The 21206-nt window shown below is 41.7% G+C and overlaps 2 protein-coding genes across 3 annotated transcripts in view; one reads left to right on the forward strand and one right to left on the reverse strand.

The window, feature by feature from the left end:
• Positions 1-1969, reverse strand: LOC308637496 (putative ATP-dependent RNA helicase DDX28). The gene has a single exon (XM_081273887.1). It carries the CDS (start codon positions 1855-1857, stop codon positions 208-210), a length of 1650 nt encoding a protein of 549 aa, XP_081130013.1. The 5' UTR covers positions 1858-1969; the 3' UTR covers positions 1-207.
• Positions 1970-2154: 185 nt separating this feature from the next.
• Positions 2155-21206, forward strand: part of DUS2 (dihydrouridine synthase 2) — a 104734-nt gene continuing 85682 nt past the window's right edge. The window contains exons 1-4 of one of the 2 annotated variants that reach the window (XM_081273896.1): positions 2155-2300; positions 6808-6949; positions 17649-17740; positions 18717-18777. The gene's annotated coding sequence lies outside the window, so the exon portion shown is untranslated. The remainder of the gene's footprint in view (positions 2301-6807; positions 6950-17648; positions 17741-18716; positions 18778-21206) is intronic. The other variant, XM_081273893.1, reaches the window with a different exon arrangement.

Genomic DNA, 21206 nt, shown 5'->3' on the forward strand with positions numbered 1-21206 from the left:
AAAACTAAAATGCATTTTATTCTTCATATTTTATATGAAAGACTACATTACTATGGTCCATTGCTGGCCCGTAGCTTATCTTTCAAAGCTGCAAACAGCTCACCAGGCCTGAGGGGCATTAAGGTCAGCCTAAGTGACAAGTGTGTTAATCCACCCAGGACACCAGGAAAGATCCCTAATCCAGAATCCCATTTTAGTTGGCCAAAATCAAGCTTGCTGAGGCAAAGGCTCTCTCACTGAGGATGCCAGTCCTGGAAGGGTTCTCCTTCTACGAGCTGCCAGTTCAATGTTCTGAACCAGGCTCACATCCCATGGATGGGTCACAAAGCTGATGACTGAGCCTGGCACCTCGCTCCCAACACGGCCTACCCTTCCTGCTCTGTGGATGTAATCTTGCAGGGTGAGGGGAAAATCATAATTGACAACCAGTTCCACATGGGTGCTGTCTAGGCCACGAGAAGCAATGTCTGTGCAAAGCAGTATGTCTTGGGAGCCCTTCTGGAAGCACTGGAAGATACCTGCCCTCATTGAGGCTGGCATTTGCCCCTGAAGCCTTAGGTGTTTGATCTTATGGTCATCCAGAATATATCCCAGCCAGTTCACAGTGCTAGAACTGTTACAGAACACCAGGACTGTTCCTGAGCATCCAGTCTTATCTGTTTTGTCACGCTGCTTGAGGATCTGTATCAACTCTGTCACCTTGTCTGTTCCCTTCAGCCTCATAAATGTTTGTCTGACATGAGGCATAATGCAGTGGAGCTTGGAACTGGTGATGGTGGTGAGAGAGGATGGGCTCCCAACTTTACTCAGCAACTGGCTCACACCTTCAGGAAATGTGGCTCCCACGAGCACTAATTGAGCTTTGGGATTGAAAGGGTCTTGTAAATCAGCTGGGCCTTGGGCTATATGGCTCTTTTCCAAGATGTAGTCCACCAGGTCCTGGAAACTTTCATCCAGCAGTGTGTCTGCTTCATCCAACACCATGAAGGAGAGTTGCTCCAGGGTGATCAGTTGACTCTTTAGGGCCTTCCACAGAGCCCCCGGAGTGGCAACTAGCACATGTGCTGAAGGTTGTTTGGACAGCTGCAGCCTGATTCTACTCATGCCATGACCTCCTCCTAGTTCTTGTACCCGCAGGCCCAAGGAGCGGCCTAGCGACTGGGCCACAGCCTGCACCTGTTCTGCTAATTCTCGGGAAGGCACAAGGACCAGACCTCGAGGAGCAGGTATGCGGTGGGTTTCCAGAGCTGGACGATCAACAATCCTTTGCAACAGCGGAAGTAGATAGCTCAGAGTCTTGCCACTGCCCGTTTCTGCGGCGCAAAGGAGGTGGTGGCCGTGAAGCAGTGGGGGTATGGTGCGTGACTGCACGGTGGTGGGCCGAACGACTTCGGGAGCAGCATCGTGCAGTGCGCGCAGCACCCCAGGCTCCAGACCCAGGTCCGCGAAGCTGCCGTCGGACAGCAGGCCCCGCAGCGCTGGCGCTTCCAGTTGTGAGCGCTCGATGGAGAAATAGTCCCGATGCGCGCGCCGATGCCTCCAGCCACGCGAGGCGAGCGCCGCGCATTCCCAACGGCCCAGCGTGAGGCGCGCTGGCTGGTTTAACTCAGGCCGCCGCGCCGAGACGAGTAGTGGTCCCGGTCTTACTAACAGCGGCCGCTGGGCAGTCCGACGCCCGCTCTGTCGCTGTTCCTGCCGCCGCTGTAAAGCCCGCGGAATGCGCACCACTGTCAGAGGTTCATCCGGACCGCGGGCCGACAGATCCCGGCGGGGCGCCTGCAGCAACCGAGCGGCGAGAGACAACACCAACGTCGGGCGCGCGATAGCCATGTTGCCCTTGTTGTTGGAGAGGCGCATGTCAGTGACGTCACGTATGCGTCGCTTCCTCGCCTACGGTGGCTGGCTCGGCTCAGTAAGGTGCGAAGCTGAAGACGCGTCAGAAAGTGGGGAAGATCCCTACATTTCAGTGACAGCTAGGTCTGTAGATCAGCACCGCGATGGCGACATCCAGACCTAGACCGCCTTTGGGTGGGGAGCGCGGTGGAGGCTGGAGCATAGGCTAGCAATACCCGGCGTCAGTGGGGCCCTGGTCCTATGGACCAGGTGTGCTGGTGTCTTCTGGAGATCGGGTGCCCATCCCTTGAGATCTTGTTTGTCGTCCTCATTGCCTCTGTTGATGGTTTGTTCAGTGCCAGGCTCCCCTTGTAAATTCTGAAGGTGAGAGATGCTACGAAGTTTCCACAGATATGGACCCTGCGGAAATACTGGTAATACGTGTATTCCCAGCGTCTGAATGAATGGTAGGTCTGGGGACTGACGAGGGTGTGGAATTATGAATCTAGGCTCAATTCCCGCTCCATTCTGGCTTAGAACCCGCAGTAGAAGGTTGTGTCCTTCAACTCATTTTTACTCTGAAGTGGGAGGTAAGGTGATAAGGCTTTCAAGTGGTGACATCTCTTCTTTACATTAAAAAAAATTATTTTTAAAGCCAAATTTCACTCTCTGCTTCCTTGTCACCATTCTCAGCTTCCCATCCTGAACGCACCACTCTAGCAGCCAGGTGTGCTGGTGTCTTCTGGACATCGGGTGCCCATCCCTTGAGATCTTGTTTGTCGTCCTCACTGGTAATTCCTCAGATAGTATTAAGGATCCAGAAGTCATCAGCTTCATAGGCCTGGTCAGTCAGAATATTTGAATTAAAATCAGATATTTAAGTTGTAAAAGAGAGTTACACTAGTCATACTTCCTGAAAAGTTTTGAAAATGGGGGCCAGATCTTTGTAGTCTGACGTTCTGGGGTGGGGGGTAAGGTAAATGTTTGTGAATTGATTACATGGGAGGTTCTTTTTTTTTTCCCAGATATTTATTTTTTAGTTGTAGTTGGACACAACACCTTTATTTCACTTGTTTATTTTTGTATGTGGTTCTGAGGATCGAACCCAGGGTCTCCCCGTGCCACGCGAGGGCTCTACCCCTGAGCCACAACTGCAGCCCACATGGGAGGTTCTTAAAGTGGAATATGTGGTTTAGTTTCACCACTAGGTGTTGGCCCTTCCTATCTTCAGGTTGCATATCTGTAGATTCAAACAAGTGTGGATTGAAAATATGCTGGAGATAAATGTGCCTGAGACTAGTGGGATATCTCAGTTGGTAGCACTCTTGCATAGCAGGAGTCCTTGGATTCAGTCTCTGGCAGTACACACAGACACAGACACACACACACATATACACAGGAAAAAGAAAAGAAAAAAATTTGTCTGTATTGAACATTAAAAGAATTTTTCTTTTGGTGGAGAAGCCTTGAACTGAGAAACTCACACATGCTAGGCAAGTGCTGTACTACCACTAAGCTACATCCTCAGCTCTTTTTAAATTTCAGGTTGAAACAGTATCTAACTAAATTGCCATCTGGCCTTGAACTTGAAGTCCTCTATCAGTCTCCCAAGTAGCTGGGATGATAGGTGTTTGCCTCCAATTTACCTTCTATGCTACTTTTATGATTCTTTCTAAAAACAGAGCTCTTGGGCTGGGGGTGTGGCTCAAGTGGTAGCGCGCTCGCCTGGCCTGCGTGCGGCCCGGGTTCGATCCTCAGCACCACATACCAACAAAGATGTTGTGTCCGCCGAGAACTGAAAAATAAATATTAAAATTTCTCTCTCTCTCTCTCTCTCTCTCTCTCTCTCCTCTCTCTCACTCTCTCTTTAAAAAAAATAAATAAATAAAAACAGAGCTCTTAGCTGAATAGCTCCTTGGATGTCAGACCTGACAAGTTTCCTCCTTTGTCATGTGCCCTTGCACCAAACCAGAACAAATAATTATCAGAAAAGAACAATACATATGTAAATATATGCATTAAAATTGTGTTCAATTATTCAGGGATCTGCTTTCTCATTATGCTAGAGCCTTTATAATATAATTACCTCAAAATCTTATAGGGGTTAGAGGTTTTAAGGGTCTGTCTCAGCCCATTGTCCCTAATTTCTTGTCCTATCATCAGACACTGCCTAAAGTCTCTCTCTTTTCCTGATGTTCACAGCAGATATTGCATAACCTCTAATTGTTATTGAAACACATGGTTTAAATAGTTACTTCGGAAATAGGAAAGATTTGCATATTTAAAAAAAAAGTGAATTCCCAGGAGCAGGAGCTTAGTATGTTTCATGGATCTCAGGTAATAATGATTTAGTCATTCATTTATGTATTGATTTTAGAAATATTTTCTGCTAGGCGTGATGGCTCATGTAATCCTGGCAGCTCTGAAGACTGAGGCAGAAGGATCACAAGTTCAAAGCCAGCTTCAGCAACTTAGCAAGGCCCTGAGCAACTCAGGGAGACCCTGTTTCAAAGTAAAACATAAGAAGGGCTGGGATGTGGGGCAGTGCTTAAGTGCCCCTGGGTTCAAGTTTCAATTCCTAGTACCCCCCCCCCAAAAAAAAAAGAAAAAAATAAACAAAGAAAGAAATATTTTTGAGACTACACATGTGGCAGGTACTGTTGAAAGAGTGAACTGTGAACAAAATTCCTGTTCTTTTGTGGTTTATCTTTTTGCCTAATAAACTAATTATTGGTTTGGGGTAAAACTTATTTATTTATTTTGTGCTGAGGATGAAACCCAAGGCCTTGTTCATGCTAAATGCTAGGCAAGCCCTGTACCACTGATCTATTCTCCTAGTTCAGGCAGAGGAGGGGCACATTTGCAGATCACCAGCAGTTAGCTGATATGTTAAGCCATGTGAGTAAATAAGTTTACCTGGGCTAATGATTGGAATAAGAATGGAAGAGGGCCTAAGACTAAGTAGAAACCCTCATATGTGTAGGAGAGTTTTCAGTTGGGGACAGAGGTTGAGGGATCCAGGAGTGCTGGGTCAGGGAAGCCCAGGAGGGGGAGAAGAAGGAAGATGTAGGGCTCCACTATGTCTCTTGGTATAATTGAAAAATAAGTGGTCAGATAAATATCTAGTAGATACTTTCAGGTCATTGGTGTCTTTTGTTGGCGTAGTGAGGCAGAGTAGGCCTAGGAGTACAAAGCAAGTCTGAACAGTATCAGTAACTGAGCAGAGCATACTTAGTAAGTTTTGGACTTTTTCAAGGAGATCTTTTTTTTTTTAATATTTATTTTTTTAGGTGTAGATGGACACAACACAATGTTTTTGTTGTTGTTGTTTTTTTGTTTTTAATGTGGTGCTAAGGATCGAACCCGGGTCCCGCGTGTGCTAGGTGAGCACTCTGCCGCTGAGCCACAATCCCAGCCCCAAGGAGATCTTAATTATTAGAGTAAAATATCAACAGTAGTTACCACTTAAATACAGGATTTTGATTTTGTTTTTGTTCCTGTTGGCTCTTCAGAGTATTCCTAGAATGTGACCTCTTCTTACCACCTTTACTGCAGCTCCTTGGTCTAAACTTCCATTATCTCTCACTTTGATTACTGAATTGCCTTCTACTGGTCTTTCTATGATAATCCTTGACCCCTACAGTTTGCTGTTAACACAGCAGTCAGCTCATGCCACTCCTCCTCTTACAACCCTTTACTGGCTCAGGTACTCACTCTTATCTTCTTACTGCTGTTATTTCACATATCTGACTTATGTTACTATCTCTTCTCTTTCCTGTGATCCAATCATCTTGTCCTCCTTGCCATTCCTCCAACACAAGGTCCTGCCTTAGGAGAAGCACTGACTGTTGCCTCTGCTATGCATTCTTCTATTAGAGACCAACTTAGCAAACTCAAATCTTTGTTTAAATCTTGTCTTCTGGGGCTCGGGTCAGTAACTCAGTGGTAGAGTATGGACTTTGCATATGTGAGACCCAGATTTCAAACTCCAACATCCCCCATCACCCAGGAAAAAAAATTGTCTTTTCATTGAACTTGTGTTGATTTCTCTATTTAAAACAGCAACCCAGGGGCTGGAGTTGTGGCTCAGTGGTAGAGCACTTGTCTAGCATGTGTGAGTCACTGGGTTCGATCTTTAGCACCACATATAAATAAATGAGTAAAATAAAGGTCCATCAACATCTAAAATAAATAAATAATAAATAAATAAATAGCAACCCAATCCTACCAGGTTGGGAGGCTGAGGCAGGAGTATCGAAAATTTAAAGTCAGCCTCAGTGAATTAATAATGCCCTAAACAACTTAGTGAGACTTTGTCTCAAAATTAAAAATAGAAAGGGGCTGAGGGTGTAGCTCAGTGATTAAGTATTTCTGGTACAATCCTCAGCATATAAATAAATAAATAATAAAATTGCAACCCAGCCAAGACTGGTGGCAAGTGCTTGCAGTCCCTAGTACTTGGGAGGCTAAGGCAGGAGAATCACTTGAGTCCGGAGTTGGAGACCAGTCTGGGTCATATAATGAGACCTTGTGTCAAAACAAAAACAAAGAAAAAAGCTAAAAAACTAAAAATAAGATTGCTGCACTTTAAGAAAAGCAATATTTGCAGTCCAATCCCTGCTCCTTTCTCTTCCAGGGCTCAGCCAGTTTCCAAATCTGTCTTGTAATTATTTGCTTACTTGTTATGCTTAGTGACTTTTGCCTGTGCTCCTCCAGTAGCATGAAAGCTCGCTGAGCAGGAATTTTTGTCTGTTTTGTGTTCTAATGTATTCCAAGAGACTAGGAGAGTACCTGGCAGAGATTAAGCACTTAATGAATAGTGGTTCCATGAATGACTGAACATGCATATTTTGTAAGATCAGACAAAAGGAACGCAAATGACTGTGGGTTGGAAGGAAAAAGGAAAACCTGTCCTTGCTAAGAGAAGGGACTGTTTCCACTTGAATTTCTGACCCTTATTTTCCTGTTCTTCAGGTGAAACAGAGGAGGAATGATTGTGAACAGTGTCTCTCTGTGCTACCACAACAAACTCATCTTAGCCCCTATGGTTCGGGTTGGCACTCTCCCAATGCGGCTGCTGGCCCTGGATTATGGAGCTGACATTGTTTACTGTGAGGTAAGTGCTCCTGATTTTCTGGGAGGGCTTTCCCACAAATGCAGCCTCCTCATTTGGATGTGGGAATGGTCAGGAGTGGGGGAGGCAGGATGGGAACTCCCCACACAGGTGTTTGTTGAAAGTGGGAGGGGAGCAACAGGCAGGCACTGATGAGTTCTGTGGGCCCTACTGAGGCCCAGCATCCTGGGCAGCACAGAGGCGTTAGGGTTGCTGAGATGAATAGATGAGCATCAAGTTGGGGAAGTGCCGTGGCCCCTGTAGGAGCTAACATACATTCAGTACATCAGTAAATGGACTCGGAGGTTAGGAAGAAGAGTAAAAGGACCAGAATCAGGCTAAGGAAGCTGGATGAGGTTGGTTTTGATTGCCATAGGATTTTCTGGTGGTGATAGCTGGTAGGCCATTAGATACACTTGCAGACCGCTCTGGAGAAAAGTAGGGCTTCAGACCCAGGTTCAAAAACATCTGTCAGGAAAAATAGAATTAAAGGAGTAGGTAATGTTGGATGATGAAGGAATGTGAGCAGTGGTTCCCAATTGAGTATGTATCAGAATTAATCTGGAGAGCTAGCTGCTTTTTTTCTTTTTTTTTTTTTTTGCTAGGGATTGAACACAATCCCTTTACCAACTGACCAACTGAGCTACATCTCCAGCCCTGGAGAGCTTTTCTTTTCTTTTTTTTTTTTTCTTTTTAATATTTTTTTTTAGTTGTAGTATTTTTTTTAGTTGTAGATTAGTTGGACACAATATCTTTATTTTATTTATTTAGTTTTATGAGGTGCTGAGGATCGAACCCAGCGCCTCACACATGCTTAGTTGAGCACTCTACCACTGAGCCATAGCCTCAGCCCCTGGAGAGCTTTTCTTAATCTTCATATGTTTTCCTAATGAGTGAAAAGTTTAAGAGACTATACAGGTACTTCTGTTTTTTTTTTTTTTTTTTTTTTTTTGCTGTGCCGGAGATGGCACCCGAAGTTCTGTGCATGCCAGTGCTCCACTGCTGAGCTACACCCCCGTCTGAGATCCTTTCATCTTTAACAGCCATTGGGAGTAGGGGTAGGATGACTGTGGCTATAGAAGGCAATGGGGGGCTGAGGTTGTGGCTCAGTGGTAGGGTGCTCGCCTAGCATGTGCAAGGTGCAATTACTAATAGGGCATTATGTAAAATTGTGGATGTGTAACCGACGTGATTCTGCAATCTGCATTTGGGGTAAAATTGGGGGTTCATAACCCACTTCAATCTAATGTATGAAATATGATATGTCAAGAGCTTTGTAATGTTGTGAACAACCAATAAAAAAATTAAAAAAATAAATAAATAAAAATAAAGACAGTGTGTCCAACTATGACTAAAAAATATATATATTAAAAAAAAATGCAATGGGAAGAATCCTTGTAGTAATGGGATCATGCTGTGTCAGTGTCAGTGTCCCGATTGTGATTTTGTGTTATCGTTAAGATGTTGCCATTGGGGAAACTGGGTAAAGGGTACTTGGGTCTAGGATCTCTCTCACATCCTTACAGCTGCATGTGAATCCACAGTTACTCTAAGATAAAATGTGTAGAGATTAGGGAAGGTCTGTGAGTGGACTTGGGGAAACACCCTAGTCCTGGGTAGGAGTGTTTGGGAACAGGAATCAATGTGAGAAGTAAAAATGTGAGAAAATAGGCAAATTAAAAAGAGCTTACTCTCAGAGAAGGCCAAACTCAGGTCTGTAAACAATGTCAGGTGGTACAGAGAGATCCAATTGCAAGAAGACTGGTAGTGGTATATGTGAGAATGAGGTGACTGGGGACAGGTTAGGAGTTAGAGACTTAAGGATGAATAGTAAACAAGGAATCAGAAAAAGGACTGCCGGCTACCACTTCAGGGATTTAAGAGGTTAAGCATAGAAAAAGTATAGGCAGGTGGCTTGAGGTGAAGGAAGTAGGGTGAAGTGAGATATTTATAGAAGAGTTGCATGTTTGAGGAATAATAAGAAGGAAGGAGTTAGAAGTGAGGTGGGTACCAGAGGTGATGGGTAAGGCCAGTGGTGGAGTGGAGTCGATTTTTTTTAATTTCTTTTGGAGGGGACAGGATTTTTTAATAATATCTTTATTTGTTTATTTATTTTTATGTGATGCTGATAATCGAATCCAGTGCCTCACACGAGCAAGGCAAACACTCTACCACTGAGGTACAGCCCCAGGTCAGGGACAGGATTTTTTTTTAATATTTATTTTTTTAGTTCTTTTTTTTTTTTTAAGTGGACACAATATCTTTATTTTTATGTGGTGCTGAGGATCGAACCCAGTGCCTCACACATGCCAGGTGAGCGTGCTACCACTTGAGCCACATCCCCAACCAGGGACAGGATTTTTTTATTGTTATTTTTTGGCAGTGTTGAGGGTGAAACCCAGGACTTTGCATAGTTAGGCAGGCACTCTGGGACTGAACTATATCCTCAGCCTAGGACACAGAAATTTTTTTGTTTTTGTTAAATTTGTTCTTTTTTGTTTTGGATGACAGGAGAATGTATTTTTGTATAATATACATACATGGAGTATAACTTACGCTAATTAGGATCCTATTCTTGTGGTTGCATATGATGTGGAGTTATCGTGGCCTTATATTCAATACAAGGCTAGGAAAGTTATGTCTGATTAATTCTCCCCTCCTCCCCCACCCCACCCTGTCTTCCCTTTGTTTCCCTTTGTCTAATCCAATGGATTTATATTTCTCCCCCACCCCCCACCTTCCACTGTTGCTGGTTAGCATCCACATATGTGAGAAAACATTTGGCTTTTGGTGTTTTGGGATTGGCTTATTTCACTTAGCATGATATTCTCCTGTACCATCCATTTACCAGCAAATGACATAATTTCATTATTCTTTATGGTTGAGTAATATTCCATTATGTGTATATACCACATTTTCTTTTTCCTTTTATTTGTTGAAGGACACCCAGGTGAGTTCAATAGCTTAGCTATTTGTGACTTGAGCTGCTTAAACATTGATGTGGCTGTGTCACTGCAGTGTGCTGATTTTTAAAGATGTTTATTTATTTATCTCCATTTATTTTATTACCAAGTGCCTCACACATGCTAGGCAAGTGCTGTATCACAGAGCCACAACCCCAGCCCCTAGTATGCTGCAGCCCCTAGTATGCTGATTTTAAGTCCTTTAGGTATAGACTGAGGAGTGGGATGACTGGGTCAATTGGTGGTTCCATTCCAAGATTTCTAAGAAGTCTCCATACTGCTTTTTTGGTGATTGTACCAATTTGCAGTCCCACCAACAATATATGTGAGTACCTTTCTCCCCACATTCTTGCCTTCATTTATTGTTACTTGTACTCTTTATAATTGCCATTCTGACTGGATGAGATGGAATCTCTCTGTAGTTTTAATTTGCATTTCTCAATTTTGCTAGAGATGTTGAATATATTTCCATATATTTGACAATTTGTTTTTCTTCTTTTCTGAAGTGCCTATTCAGTTCCTTTACCCATGTATTGATTGGGTTATTTGTTTTTGTGGTGTTATGTTTTTTGAGTTCTTAGCTCTATCTGTGGTACAAGTGATAAAGATTTTTACCCTTTCTGAAAGTTCTCTGTTCATGTTCTTGATTGTTTCCTTTATAGTGAAGAAACTTTTTAGTTTGATACCATCTTTTCTGTTGATTCTTTTTTCCTTAGAGAGAGAGAGAGAGAGAGAGAGAGAGAGAATTTTTTAATATTTATTTTTTAGTTTTCGCCGGACACAACATCTTTTTTTGTATGTGGTACTGAGGATTGAACCCGGGCTGCACGCATGCCAGGGGAGCGCGCTACCACTTGAGCCATATCCCCAGCCCTCTGTTGATTCTTGATTGTTCTTCAGGGATCTTGTTGAGGAAGTCATTTCCTAAGCTAACATGATTTGGGGTTGGGTCTAGTTTTTCTTCTAGTAGGTGCAGGGTCTCTGGTCTAATTCCTAGGTACTTGATCCACTTTGAGTTGATTTTTGTGCACTGTGAGAGATAGGGGTTCAATTTCATTCTACTACATTTGGATTTCCAGTTTTCTTAGCACCATTTGTTGAAGAACCTATCTTTTCTCCAAGGTATGATTTTGGCGCCTTTTTTCCTATTCCATTGATTCCATTGGTCTTCATGTCTGATTTTAGGGCATGGGATTCTTTTTTTTTTTTTTTTTTTTGTGGTGCTGGGGATTTAATCCAGTACATGCAAGGCAAGCACTCTATCAACTGAGCTATATTCCCAGCCCACAGGATTCTTTTTTAAAAAATATTTATTCTTAAGTTTTAGGTGGACACAATATCTTTATCTTACATTTATGTGGTGCTAAGGATTGAACTCAGTGCCTCATGCATGCTAGGTGAGCACTCTACCACTGAGCCACAACCCTAGTTCCCCAAAGGATTCTTGATGAGGTGGTGGGTCCTGCCCTTGTCTGAAATGGGCCAAGGAGGTGAGGGGAAAAGTGATGAAACAGGAGGGAAGCCAATGGATTGTATGATGAAACTTGTAGGAAGGCAGTCTTTTGTTGGAAATGAGGGTGGCAAGAAGGGTTTGAGCGCCTGGGGTTGTGGCTCAGTGGTAGAATGCTTGCCTCTCATGTATGGGGCACTGGGTTCAATCCTTAACACCACATAAAAAATAAAATAAAGGTATTGTGTCCATACGACAAAAATTAAAAAAAAGAGAAGAGTTTGGTTTGTAGGGACTTGACTAATGTAAGAAGTTGTGTTTTTGTTCACATGGAGTCTAAAAACCTAAATGTTTGCCTGGCAGCTATGCATGCTATGTAGTGCTAACTTGCAGCCTTATAGGAAGGAGATCTGAGTTGCCTGGTGGGGATTGGGATGCTGGTACTTGCAGCAGGTCAGGGGCTGAGGTTTCTAGGCTCTGGCAAGGTGAAGTGAGAGGGAGGGTTGGAGGAATGGAGCACATGTTCTCCAGAGGTTTTAGGTGGGAGGCAGAAAGGGAGATTTCTTAGTTCAGGATGACAAAGGCCTAAGCATGTTCTGGGGCAAAGTTCTAGAGGTAGTTAAAATTGAGAAAAAGGCAATAGTGCCTATATTATTCATCTACCTTGGGCTTTAGTTTTCATGAGCCCCAGAAATGGACTTGATTTCTCTGAGAGTGATGGACAGTATAATACAAGGAGGAAGGGTCAATGTCTCTCACATAGCAGTGCCCATAGGCAGCTATGCTTCATTGACAGCCCTGGACCATCAGTTTGTGCCAGTGAGGGGTCACGAAAGGGAAGCTGGGCAATAGAAGCAGAGCTGCCACTGAAATCAGAACTCTGTTGTGAGAATCCAGATCCTCCATGGCTAATTCTTTAGGATTCTTAGGGTTGTTTTCAACCCCTTTAGAGGTTAAGAGCTCAGGATTTATGTGATGACTTTAATATGTGGCCCTTCTAATTGGGCAAAGTTTTCCTAATCAATGTGACCAGTTCTTATTTTCAGGGTCCTATTCAAGTTCGGAGCTAAGGAAATCTAATTTAAACACATTAATTTTGTTTTATGTACTTCACTGTGAGAGACTTGGAATAGCCTCTGAACCAACAAGGGGTCTCTGAATAGAGAAGATCTAATCCTGCCAGGCGCTATGGTGCACGCCTATAATCCCAGCAGCTCAGGAGGCTGAGATTGGAGGATTGTGGGTGCAAGGCCAGCCTCAGAAATTTAGCAAGCCCCTAAGCAACTCAGTGATACCCTGTCTCTAAATAAAATATAAAAAAAAAGGGCGGGAGATGTGGCTCAGTGGTAAAGGGTCTGTGGGTTCAATCTCTGGTATCAAAAAACAATACCACCACCAACACCAAAAAATAAATAAATAAATAAATAACCTAGTTCTTCCACAGAGTCCTAACTCCTACGGAGAGAAGATGATAGGCAGTTAGGCTCCTACTTGCCTTAGGTATTTGGCTGGGAACAGGGCCTTGAGACCTGGTCATGGCATAATGTGGTGCCTGGTGCCTCCTGGTGGTTCCAAGAGTTGCTCTGCAGGCCAACTATGTGCTGCTTGTATGTTCTTTCTGGGAGAACCAGATAGAGACTCAACTGTGGATTAGCTAACTAACTAGTCCACCTACCTGGTATAGAACCTAGGGGTAGAGCAGCATGCAGGCACTTCCTTAACCCATAGAGTCCTGAGCACCTGGAAGTCTTAGTTGAAAGAGCAGTAGTCCTTCTTCCCTAGGGTCTGCACTGTAAATTTTCCAGGAATTCCCCAGAGGTTGCATTTCTATTCCTTTTTATAATAACATGGGACTCCAGTTGCAGGAACTGAGAAGACAGAAGTTAGTGTTAAACCTTTTAATAAGTGGGATCAAGAGAGAAGGCAGTGTGTTTTTAACAGGTACCAGGGTGATTAAAAAGAAAAAAAAAAACTTTCCTCCCTTGTGGTAGAGTGCTTGTTATCATTTGAAAGGCCCTGGGTTAATCCCCAGCATTGCAAAAAAAAAAAAAAAAAAAGTATTTTTCTGTGCTGGGAGTATTGCTCAGTGGAAGGGCAACTAGATACTAGCATGTGTATGAGGCCCTGGATTCAATCCTAGCACTGAAGATTTAAAAAAATTTTTTTCTTATTGAGGAAAAACACATAAAATGTATAAATTTTAACCATTTTTAAGTGAACAGTAGTACTTTCACATTGTTGTGAAATAAATCGCCAGAACTTTTTCATTTGCAAAATTGAAACTCTATACCCATTAAACAGCACCTTCCTTTTCTCCTCTTCCTAGCTGCTGGTCACCACCTTTCTGTTTAGAAAGTAAACTATTTGGATGAATGTTCTGTAAATTTTTGATGGGCTTATTTTGTTTTAAATTGTAACTACTGGAGATTGAATCCAGGAGTGCTTCACCACTAAGTTATCAACCCCTTAATTTTTTTTTTTTTTTTTAATTTTGAGACAAGGTCTCACTAAGTTGCTTAGGGTTTCATTAAAGTTGCTGAGGCTGGCCTTGAATCTGTGATCCTCCTGCATCAGGCTCCTATGTTGGCAGTGATTACAGGTATATGCCACCAGGCCCAACATTGATGGGTTTATTTTAATTAGCATAATATCCTAAAAGATCATTCATGTTATAGCATGTGACAGGATTTTCTTCTTTTATGGCTGAATAATATTTCATTACATGTGTCTGCCACATTTGTTTATCCATTTTCTCATCGGTGGACATTTGGGTTGCTTCTGTCTCTTGTGATTTGTGAATAGGACAGCCATGAACAAGCTTGTACAAGCATTCTTGGAGACTCTGCTTTCAGTTCTTTTAAATATGTACCCAGGAGTGCAAGTGTGGGATTATTGCATGGTAGTTATTTTTTTTTAATATTTGGAGGAATGTCTTTATCATTTTCCATATGACTGCACCCTTTTGTAACATTCCCATCAACAATGCACAAGGATTCCAGTTTCTCCACATCCTCAAAAACACATTATGATTTTCTTTTTAAAATAGTAGCCATCCTAATGATATCATTGTTTATCTGGAAATGTCAATATTAATTTTTCTATTTTTTTTGTGTGTGGTAGTAGGGATTGAACTAAGGGATGCTCTACCACTTTGCTATATCCCTAGTACTTTTTATTTTTTTATTTTGAGACAGGGTGAGTCCAGCCCTGGCCCCAGGAGGATCAAGTGTATGCCCATTAGGCTTAAGGGATACTACTACTGCCCCTGCCCAGGTTCCTGCCTGGCTGCATAATGTGATTGTGTGGATCATGTGCTCCCTTGAGAGCAGTCATTGCTCTCCACCTAAAGCCTGAAATTAAGCAGGCTAAGAATGTCTTGGTGACATAGAAATGACCATGTCTTGGGGCTGGGGTTGTGGCTCAGTGGTAGAGCACTTAAGTGCCTTGCACATGTGAGGCACTGGGTTTGATCCTCAGCACCACATAAAAATAAATAAATAAAGATTTTGTGTCCATCTACAACTAAAAATATATTAAAAAGAAATGACCATGTTTCATATAGGGAAGGGACCCTAGGATCATTGGAGTCAGGATGGCTTCAGTACTTGGCCTGGCTGTGACTTGAGCAAGTTATATGACATCTTTCTATCACAGTTTCTTATCAGTCAAATGAAAATTATGAGCCTTAGTTTACTGAAATTGTACAGTTAAAGTGAAGACGAAATAAGATAAGGAACAGTAAGTAGTTTGTACACCTTAAGCCCTGTGCAAATGGAACTGCTTGTGGTGAACTGAGGTTTTTCTTCTAGTTTATTGATGAGGCTGATTCTGCTTTGATTAGAGTTGTGGTAATCTTTGAGGTTTCTAATACATACGTATGTACATATACACATATATATATGTCAAATCTTGATATTTCACAAAAAGTCATGACTCAATTTTGTCAAATTCTCTTTTATTTACATTTTTATATATTATGAAAAATTCAATATTATGAATCCATAAAACCTAGAAAATGAAAATCCTCCATAATCTCATACTTAAAGAGTTAATCAAGGTGGGTACAGTGGCACCCCTCTGTAATCCCAGTGACTCAGGAGGCTAAGGCAGGAGGCTACCCTCAGCAACTTAGCAAGACCTGTCTCAAAATTAAAAATAAAGAGGCCTAGGGATGTAGCTCATTGGAAAATTACCCCTAGTTTGAATCTCCAGTACCAAAAAGAAAGGTTAATTATAGGGTTTTGCATGTAGCTCAGTGGTAGGAACTTCCCCAGCATTCATGATATTCTGGGGTCATTCCCATGTACCACAACAACAACAAAAAATTAAGCATAAAGGGGAATAATGTGGGTTTTCCTACATGTATGCTTTGAATACTGTAATATACAAAAATATGACTTGTTTATATCTATGGTCCCTTTCCATGGGATCCTGTCACACATACTGCTTTGGAACTTACTTTTCTATTTGGACAATTTTGCATGTTGCATACATTAGAATTGCTTTCTCTAGTGCCTTTATTGGGGTTTCAGTATTTTGCTGTTATTGATAAACGTCGTCATAAGCACACCCAAGTTTTTGTGGTTCTCTTACACTTCTTGTGCCAGTGTTGAGCTGTCTCTGGGAGGGATCAGTTCATTTACCTCTCCCAGCATGTCATTGTGTTCACCCTAATCTTTTTAGCCTTCTAATCTGTTTAATGCCAGAATGTAATTACAGATTCCATTTAAGGAAATGCTTTACATACTTTAGAGATCTTAGTTCTCTAAACAGCCTTCAAGATACACATATTCACCCATCTGCCATGTATTATCTTTTTTTTTTTAGAGAGAGAGAGAGAGAGAGAGAAAATTTTTAATATTTATTTTTCAGTTCTCGGCGGACACAACATCTTTGTTTGTATGTGGTGCTGAGGATCGAACCCGGGCCGCACGCATGCCAGGCGAGCGCGCTACTGCTTGAGCCACATCCCCAGCCCCATGTATTATCTTTTTATTAGAGTAGTCATCTTCAAAAGTTAATCATGGTAGTAGCTTTATTAAGAAGGAAAGTAATGACATGACAGGCAAGCAATGTTCTATTAAGTTGTTAATGTTCTATTAAGTTGCTGAAAACACTAAAATCAGTTCATGACTACTGAACCAAATGACCCTAGGGGAAATACAGGATTAGGTGTTTGCTAGCCTGTTGTCATATTTTCATTATCTGATCAGCACCTAAACTTATTTTACGTGTGTTTCTGTTCAAAGACATGTTATTTATTTATTTAGGCACTAGGGATCAAACCCAGTGCCTTGTGTATACTAAGCATGAGATTGACTGTGTCGCTATACCGGCAGCTCTAGCCAATATACCATTAATTCGTTAATTTGAACTCAAGAGCCAATGACACTATATTGTCATGCTTACCCAATGCTTATCGAACAGAAATGTTTTGTCCTTTAGGTTCATCACAGCCTTCTTGTGCTTAAGAGCACTAGATAGAACTTCAGCACTGTGGCTCCAAGCAGAGCCATTTTAAACAGTGAGATCTCTAACAGAAAGCACAAAAATACAAAAAAAGAAGGACTAAATATGCCATAAAAAGGACATGATTTTACAGTATGAGAGCTCAAACAAGGGGATGAGTGGCACCTTTTTTGACCTCAACAAGAGGTGTGTATGTCAGGTGACTCAAATTTGTTGTCATTTAGCATAGATCTCTGAGTGACTGAAAAACACATGTATTGATTTAGGGTTATAAATCAATTTTACTGAATAGATGCATTTAAAAATGTGCAACTTCAGATAATAGTGAAGATTGACTGAAACAGGGTATTCCTCCACTCCAGTTTCCTGACACGCTCTAAGTAATTAAGAAATTATTACTTGAATGTCATGTGTAACTAATTAGAACAAATTAAAAATTTCTTTTAAAATGAAATCATCACTTGCTGTATGTACCTCAAAGGGCCATCTTTTGGTACAGTTTGGACCAATATTGAAACACAAAGTTCAGTGTATGTACCTTTTTTCCAGTATTTCAAAAAATCATAAAGTACTAGTAATCATGCAGAAAACGTGCATAAAATCCAAACATGCAGTTTAACAAATAATTATAAAGTGAATCATCCATTACCTGGATTGTGAGATGGACCATCATCAGCACCTTAAATGCCTCTCAGTGCATACTTATTTTGTAGGAAATATCTATGATTCATTTTTATCTCAAGGTTATACTTGGCTGTGTTCACTGCCAGGGCTTAGGCAAGTCTGAACTTGCATCCCATGTGTTTGTGTTTTCTTGCAGAGGTGCTCAGAACAGTGGATTTTGTGGCCCCTGATGACCGAGTCATCTTCCACACCTGTGAAAGAGAACAGAGCAGGGTGGTCTTCCAGATGGTAGGAGACCCTAATGTCAAGTGTCCTCCTAAGTCTTCCTGTCTCCTGGATTTCATTACTTGGGTCTTGTGCTGATCACTATTGAGTGCCTGAGCTACTTTGCACAGCAGGGACTTCCTGAAGACTTGACCATTTTTCAAAGGGTCATTCCTGAGTGCTTACAATATTGGAGACAGATTATGGAAATCAAGCTGTCACAGTCTGTTACATGTCTCCAGTCTCAGATTTAATTTACTTAATTAAAGGGATTTTCTGTTTGGCATGACTTCTATATTTGTTTTTCTCATCCATAACATTGATTATTCATGTTGTAGTGTTTGCTTTTGTGTAGACTATATTTAATTCCTATCAAAGGAATTAGATTCCTTAATAGTAGTTAAACTACTTAATTTTTTATTTGTTTTTGTGTTTGTTTTTTGGTAGCAGGGATTGAACTCAAGTGTACTCAATCCCTGAGGCACATCCCCAGCCCTTTTTATTTTGTATTTTGAGACAGGGTCTCAAAAAAAAAAAAAAAAAAAAAAAAGACTAAGTTTCTTTGAGCTTCGCTAAGTTGCTGAGGCTGGCTTCAAAGTTGTGATCTTTCTTTCTCAGCCTCCTGAGCCCCTGGGGTTATTACAGGTATACACCACTGCACCCAGGTAGTACCACTGCACCCAGGTAGTTAAACTTTATGTTAGAGTTGTAAGGACTCTATCACTCTTTTCTCTTGTTCTGGACATTTCTAGGTGCTTTTTTAGAAATCTTGAGTGCTTTTTTTTTTTAAAGGGATCGTGGTGCTTTTTTACAAAGTGTGTAGACATTTTGTCTTTCCTCTGGAACTCTGCTCAGATGAGGTCTGTCATGGAGGGTGGTGTGTTTCATGCTCAGAGACACAGTGAGAGGTTCATGAGCACTGACCCATGCATGCTTTTGAGTCTACCATCTTCTTTCAGTTTGAATGATCATTGCCTTTTTTCTTTTCATGTTTTTCCAGATAAAATAATGTAGGTGGTATTGACATCAACGTGGGCTGTCCAAAAGAATATTCCACCAAGGTAAATTGATTTCTTTATATTTCTCAGAAGTATCCTATGGAGATTAAAGGAAGCTAACAAGACATGATGGCTAGGTACAGCACCCAGTTCTGGACTAGATCCTGAACTGGATGGGGAAAATGCTTGAAAGTCTGTCAGTGGATCAATGGGCAAAACTGGAACAGGGCCAGGCATGATGGTCCATGCCTGTAATCCCAGTTATTTGGAGGCTGATGCAGGAGGATTGCAAATATGAAGCCATCCCAGGCAACTTAGAAGGACCCTGTCCCAAAATAAAACAATAAAAGAACTGGGGATGCAGCTCAGTGGTAAAGTATTTGCCTAGCATGTACAAGGCCCCAGGGTCAACCTCAGGTACTGTTTAAGGAAAAAAAAAGCAAAGAAAAAAATAATATGAACAGGGCTTTGTCTTGTCATAAATAATACTGAGACATCATACATTTAAGATTATAGAGGATGCAGTATAAATGTCATATCATAAGAGATCAGATCAGAAGGCTATGGTATGCCTGAGAACAGAGCGGAAGGGCGCCCTTAAACTTGTTTCTGATGAGGAAATGTGGTCCTTGAGGAAGAGATATAGACAGTATGAAAAGATTTCCATGTGCAGGAGCATGGAGGCCCCTAGGTAGTGAAGACAGAACTGTGAATGGCTCATTTTCATCAGAGGACTGGGGAATGGGAGATGAAGAGGAAGCAAAAGAGCATAGGATCACAAACTTTAATTGGGATCAGATCAGCTGGACTTGGACTTCAGGTATCTTTGGCCTTTTTTTTTTTTTTTTTGATAGGGAAGCCATGTATCTGGAGGATACATGGCAAAAGACTAGAGGTCTGGTTACTTGGACTTGGCTAGCAAATTGTTGGGTGTTGGATAGTGGGATAGTGGGATAAGTGGTTGGGGTTCAGGGAGGGTAGACTGGCAGCCAGGAAACAGGATTCTTGTTTTTTTTTAATATTTATTTTTTAGTTGTAATTGCACACAATACCTTTATTTCACTTATTAAGTTTTATGTGGTGCTGAGGATCAAACCCAGGGTCTCGCACATGCGAGGCCAGTGCTCTACTGCTGAGCCACAACCCCAGCCCCCTGGGATTCTTGTTCTTTATCTGTGATCAGGAGCTGAAGAAAGAACAGATTTGGAGCAGATATTAAAAGCAGGTTGAGGTTGCTGAGTGTAAGGCATCAGAGGGACTCCTGCAGTGATGTCACTGGGAACCTTGTTGTAGGGTGAGCAGAAGGTCGACAGTGTAGACTTAGTAGATGTCCTCCTGGCCCACTGTCCAAAGTCAGCTACTATGCTCTGAGGAGTCACCCATCCTGACACCAATGCTTTAGGTAAGGAGGCTTCAGAATGTCTGCCTGCCTGCTTAAAAAAACCAGAGGGCCCTACTTACACAGTATATTTGGAAAGTCAAAGAAGAATATAAGGACATTGGCTTGGTCTGGGGAAGGAAAGTTGAGTTTTATTTCTTCTTATTCGGGTAGTAAATTTACACTCCAGAGGTGCTACTTAAAATAATTAGTAACTGGTTCTAGCCAGTCAGAACAGATACCAAGCAGTATGCTGTAGTGGCACATGCTGGCTAACTATCTGCTTTTTTCTCGTGGTTCAACAAGGAAGCTGCATAAAAAGTATAAATTTAGGGCTGGGGTTTTGGTCAGTGGTAGAGTGCTCGCCTAGCATGTGTGAGGCTCTGGTTTCAGTCCTCAGCACTACATAAAATAAATAGGGGCTGGGGTTGTGGCTCAGTGGTAGAGTGCTTACCTAACACACACAAGGCCCTAGTTTGATCCTTAGCACCACATAAAAATAAATAAAATAGGGGCTGGGGTTGTGGCTCAGCGTAGAACGCTCGCCTCGGCTCGCCTTGGCCTCACACGACGTTCGAGACCCTGGGTTCGATCCTCACCACCACATGAAAAAATAAACAAGTGAAATAAAGGTGTTGTGTCCAATTACAACTAAAAAATAAATATAAAAAAATTAAAAATAAATAAATAAAATAAAGGTATTGTGTCAAACTACAACTAAAAAAATAAACATTTAAATAAATAAATAAATAAATAAAAGGTATTGTGTCCAACTTCAACTAAAAAAATATTTTTAAAAAGTATAGATTTAGGTGGACCTAGTGGTACACACCTATAATTCCAGTGACTCCAGAAGCTATGGCAGGAGGATCTCAAGTTTGAGACCCACCTCAGCAACTTGGGTAGACCCTGTCTCCAAAAGAACTGAGGGTACAATAAAGGACCCCAGTACTAAAAAAAAAAAAAAAAAAAGTGGAGATTGAAAGTCTCGGGCTGGTGGCTCAGAGGTAGAGCAATCACTTAGCATGTGTGAAGCCCTGGGTTTGATCCTCAGAAACACATAAAAATAAATAAATAAAAATAAAGATATTGTGCCCAACTACAACTAAAAAAT

This window comes from Spermophilus citellus (genome assembly GCF_964194105.1).
Source record: "Spermophilus citellus genome assembly, chromosome: 18".
NCBI lineage: Eukaryota > Metazoa > Chordata > Mammalia > Rodentia > Sciuridae > Spermophilus > Spermophilus citellus.

Bases quoted from the DNA above. Each gene is read 5' to 3' on its own strand.
- LOC308637496 (XM_081273887.1), bottom strand. From the start codon at position 1,857: ATGCGCCTCTCCAACAACAAGGGCAACATGGCTATCGCGCGCCCGACG.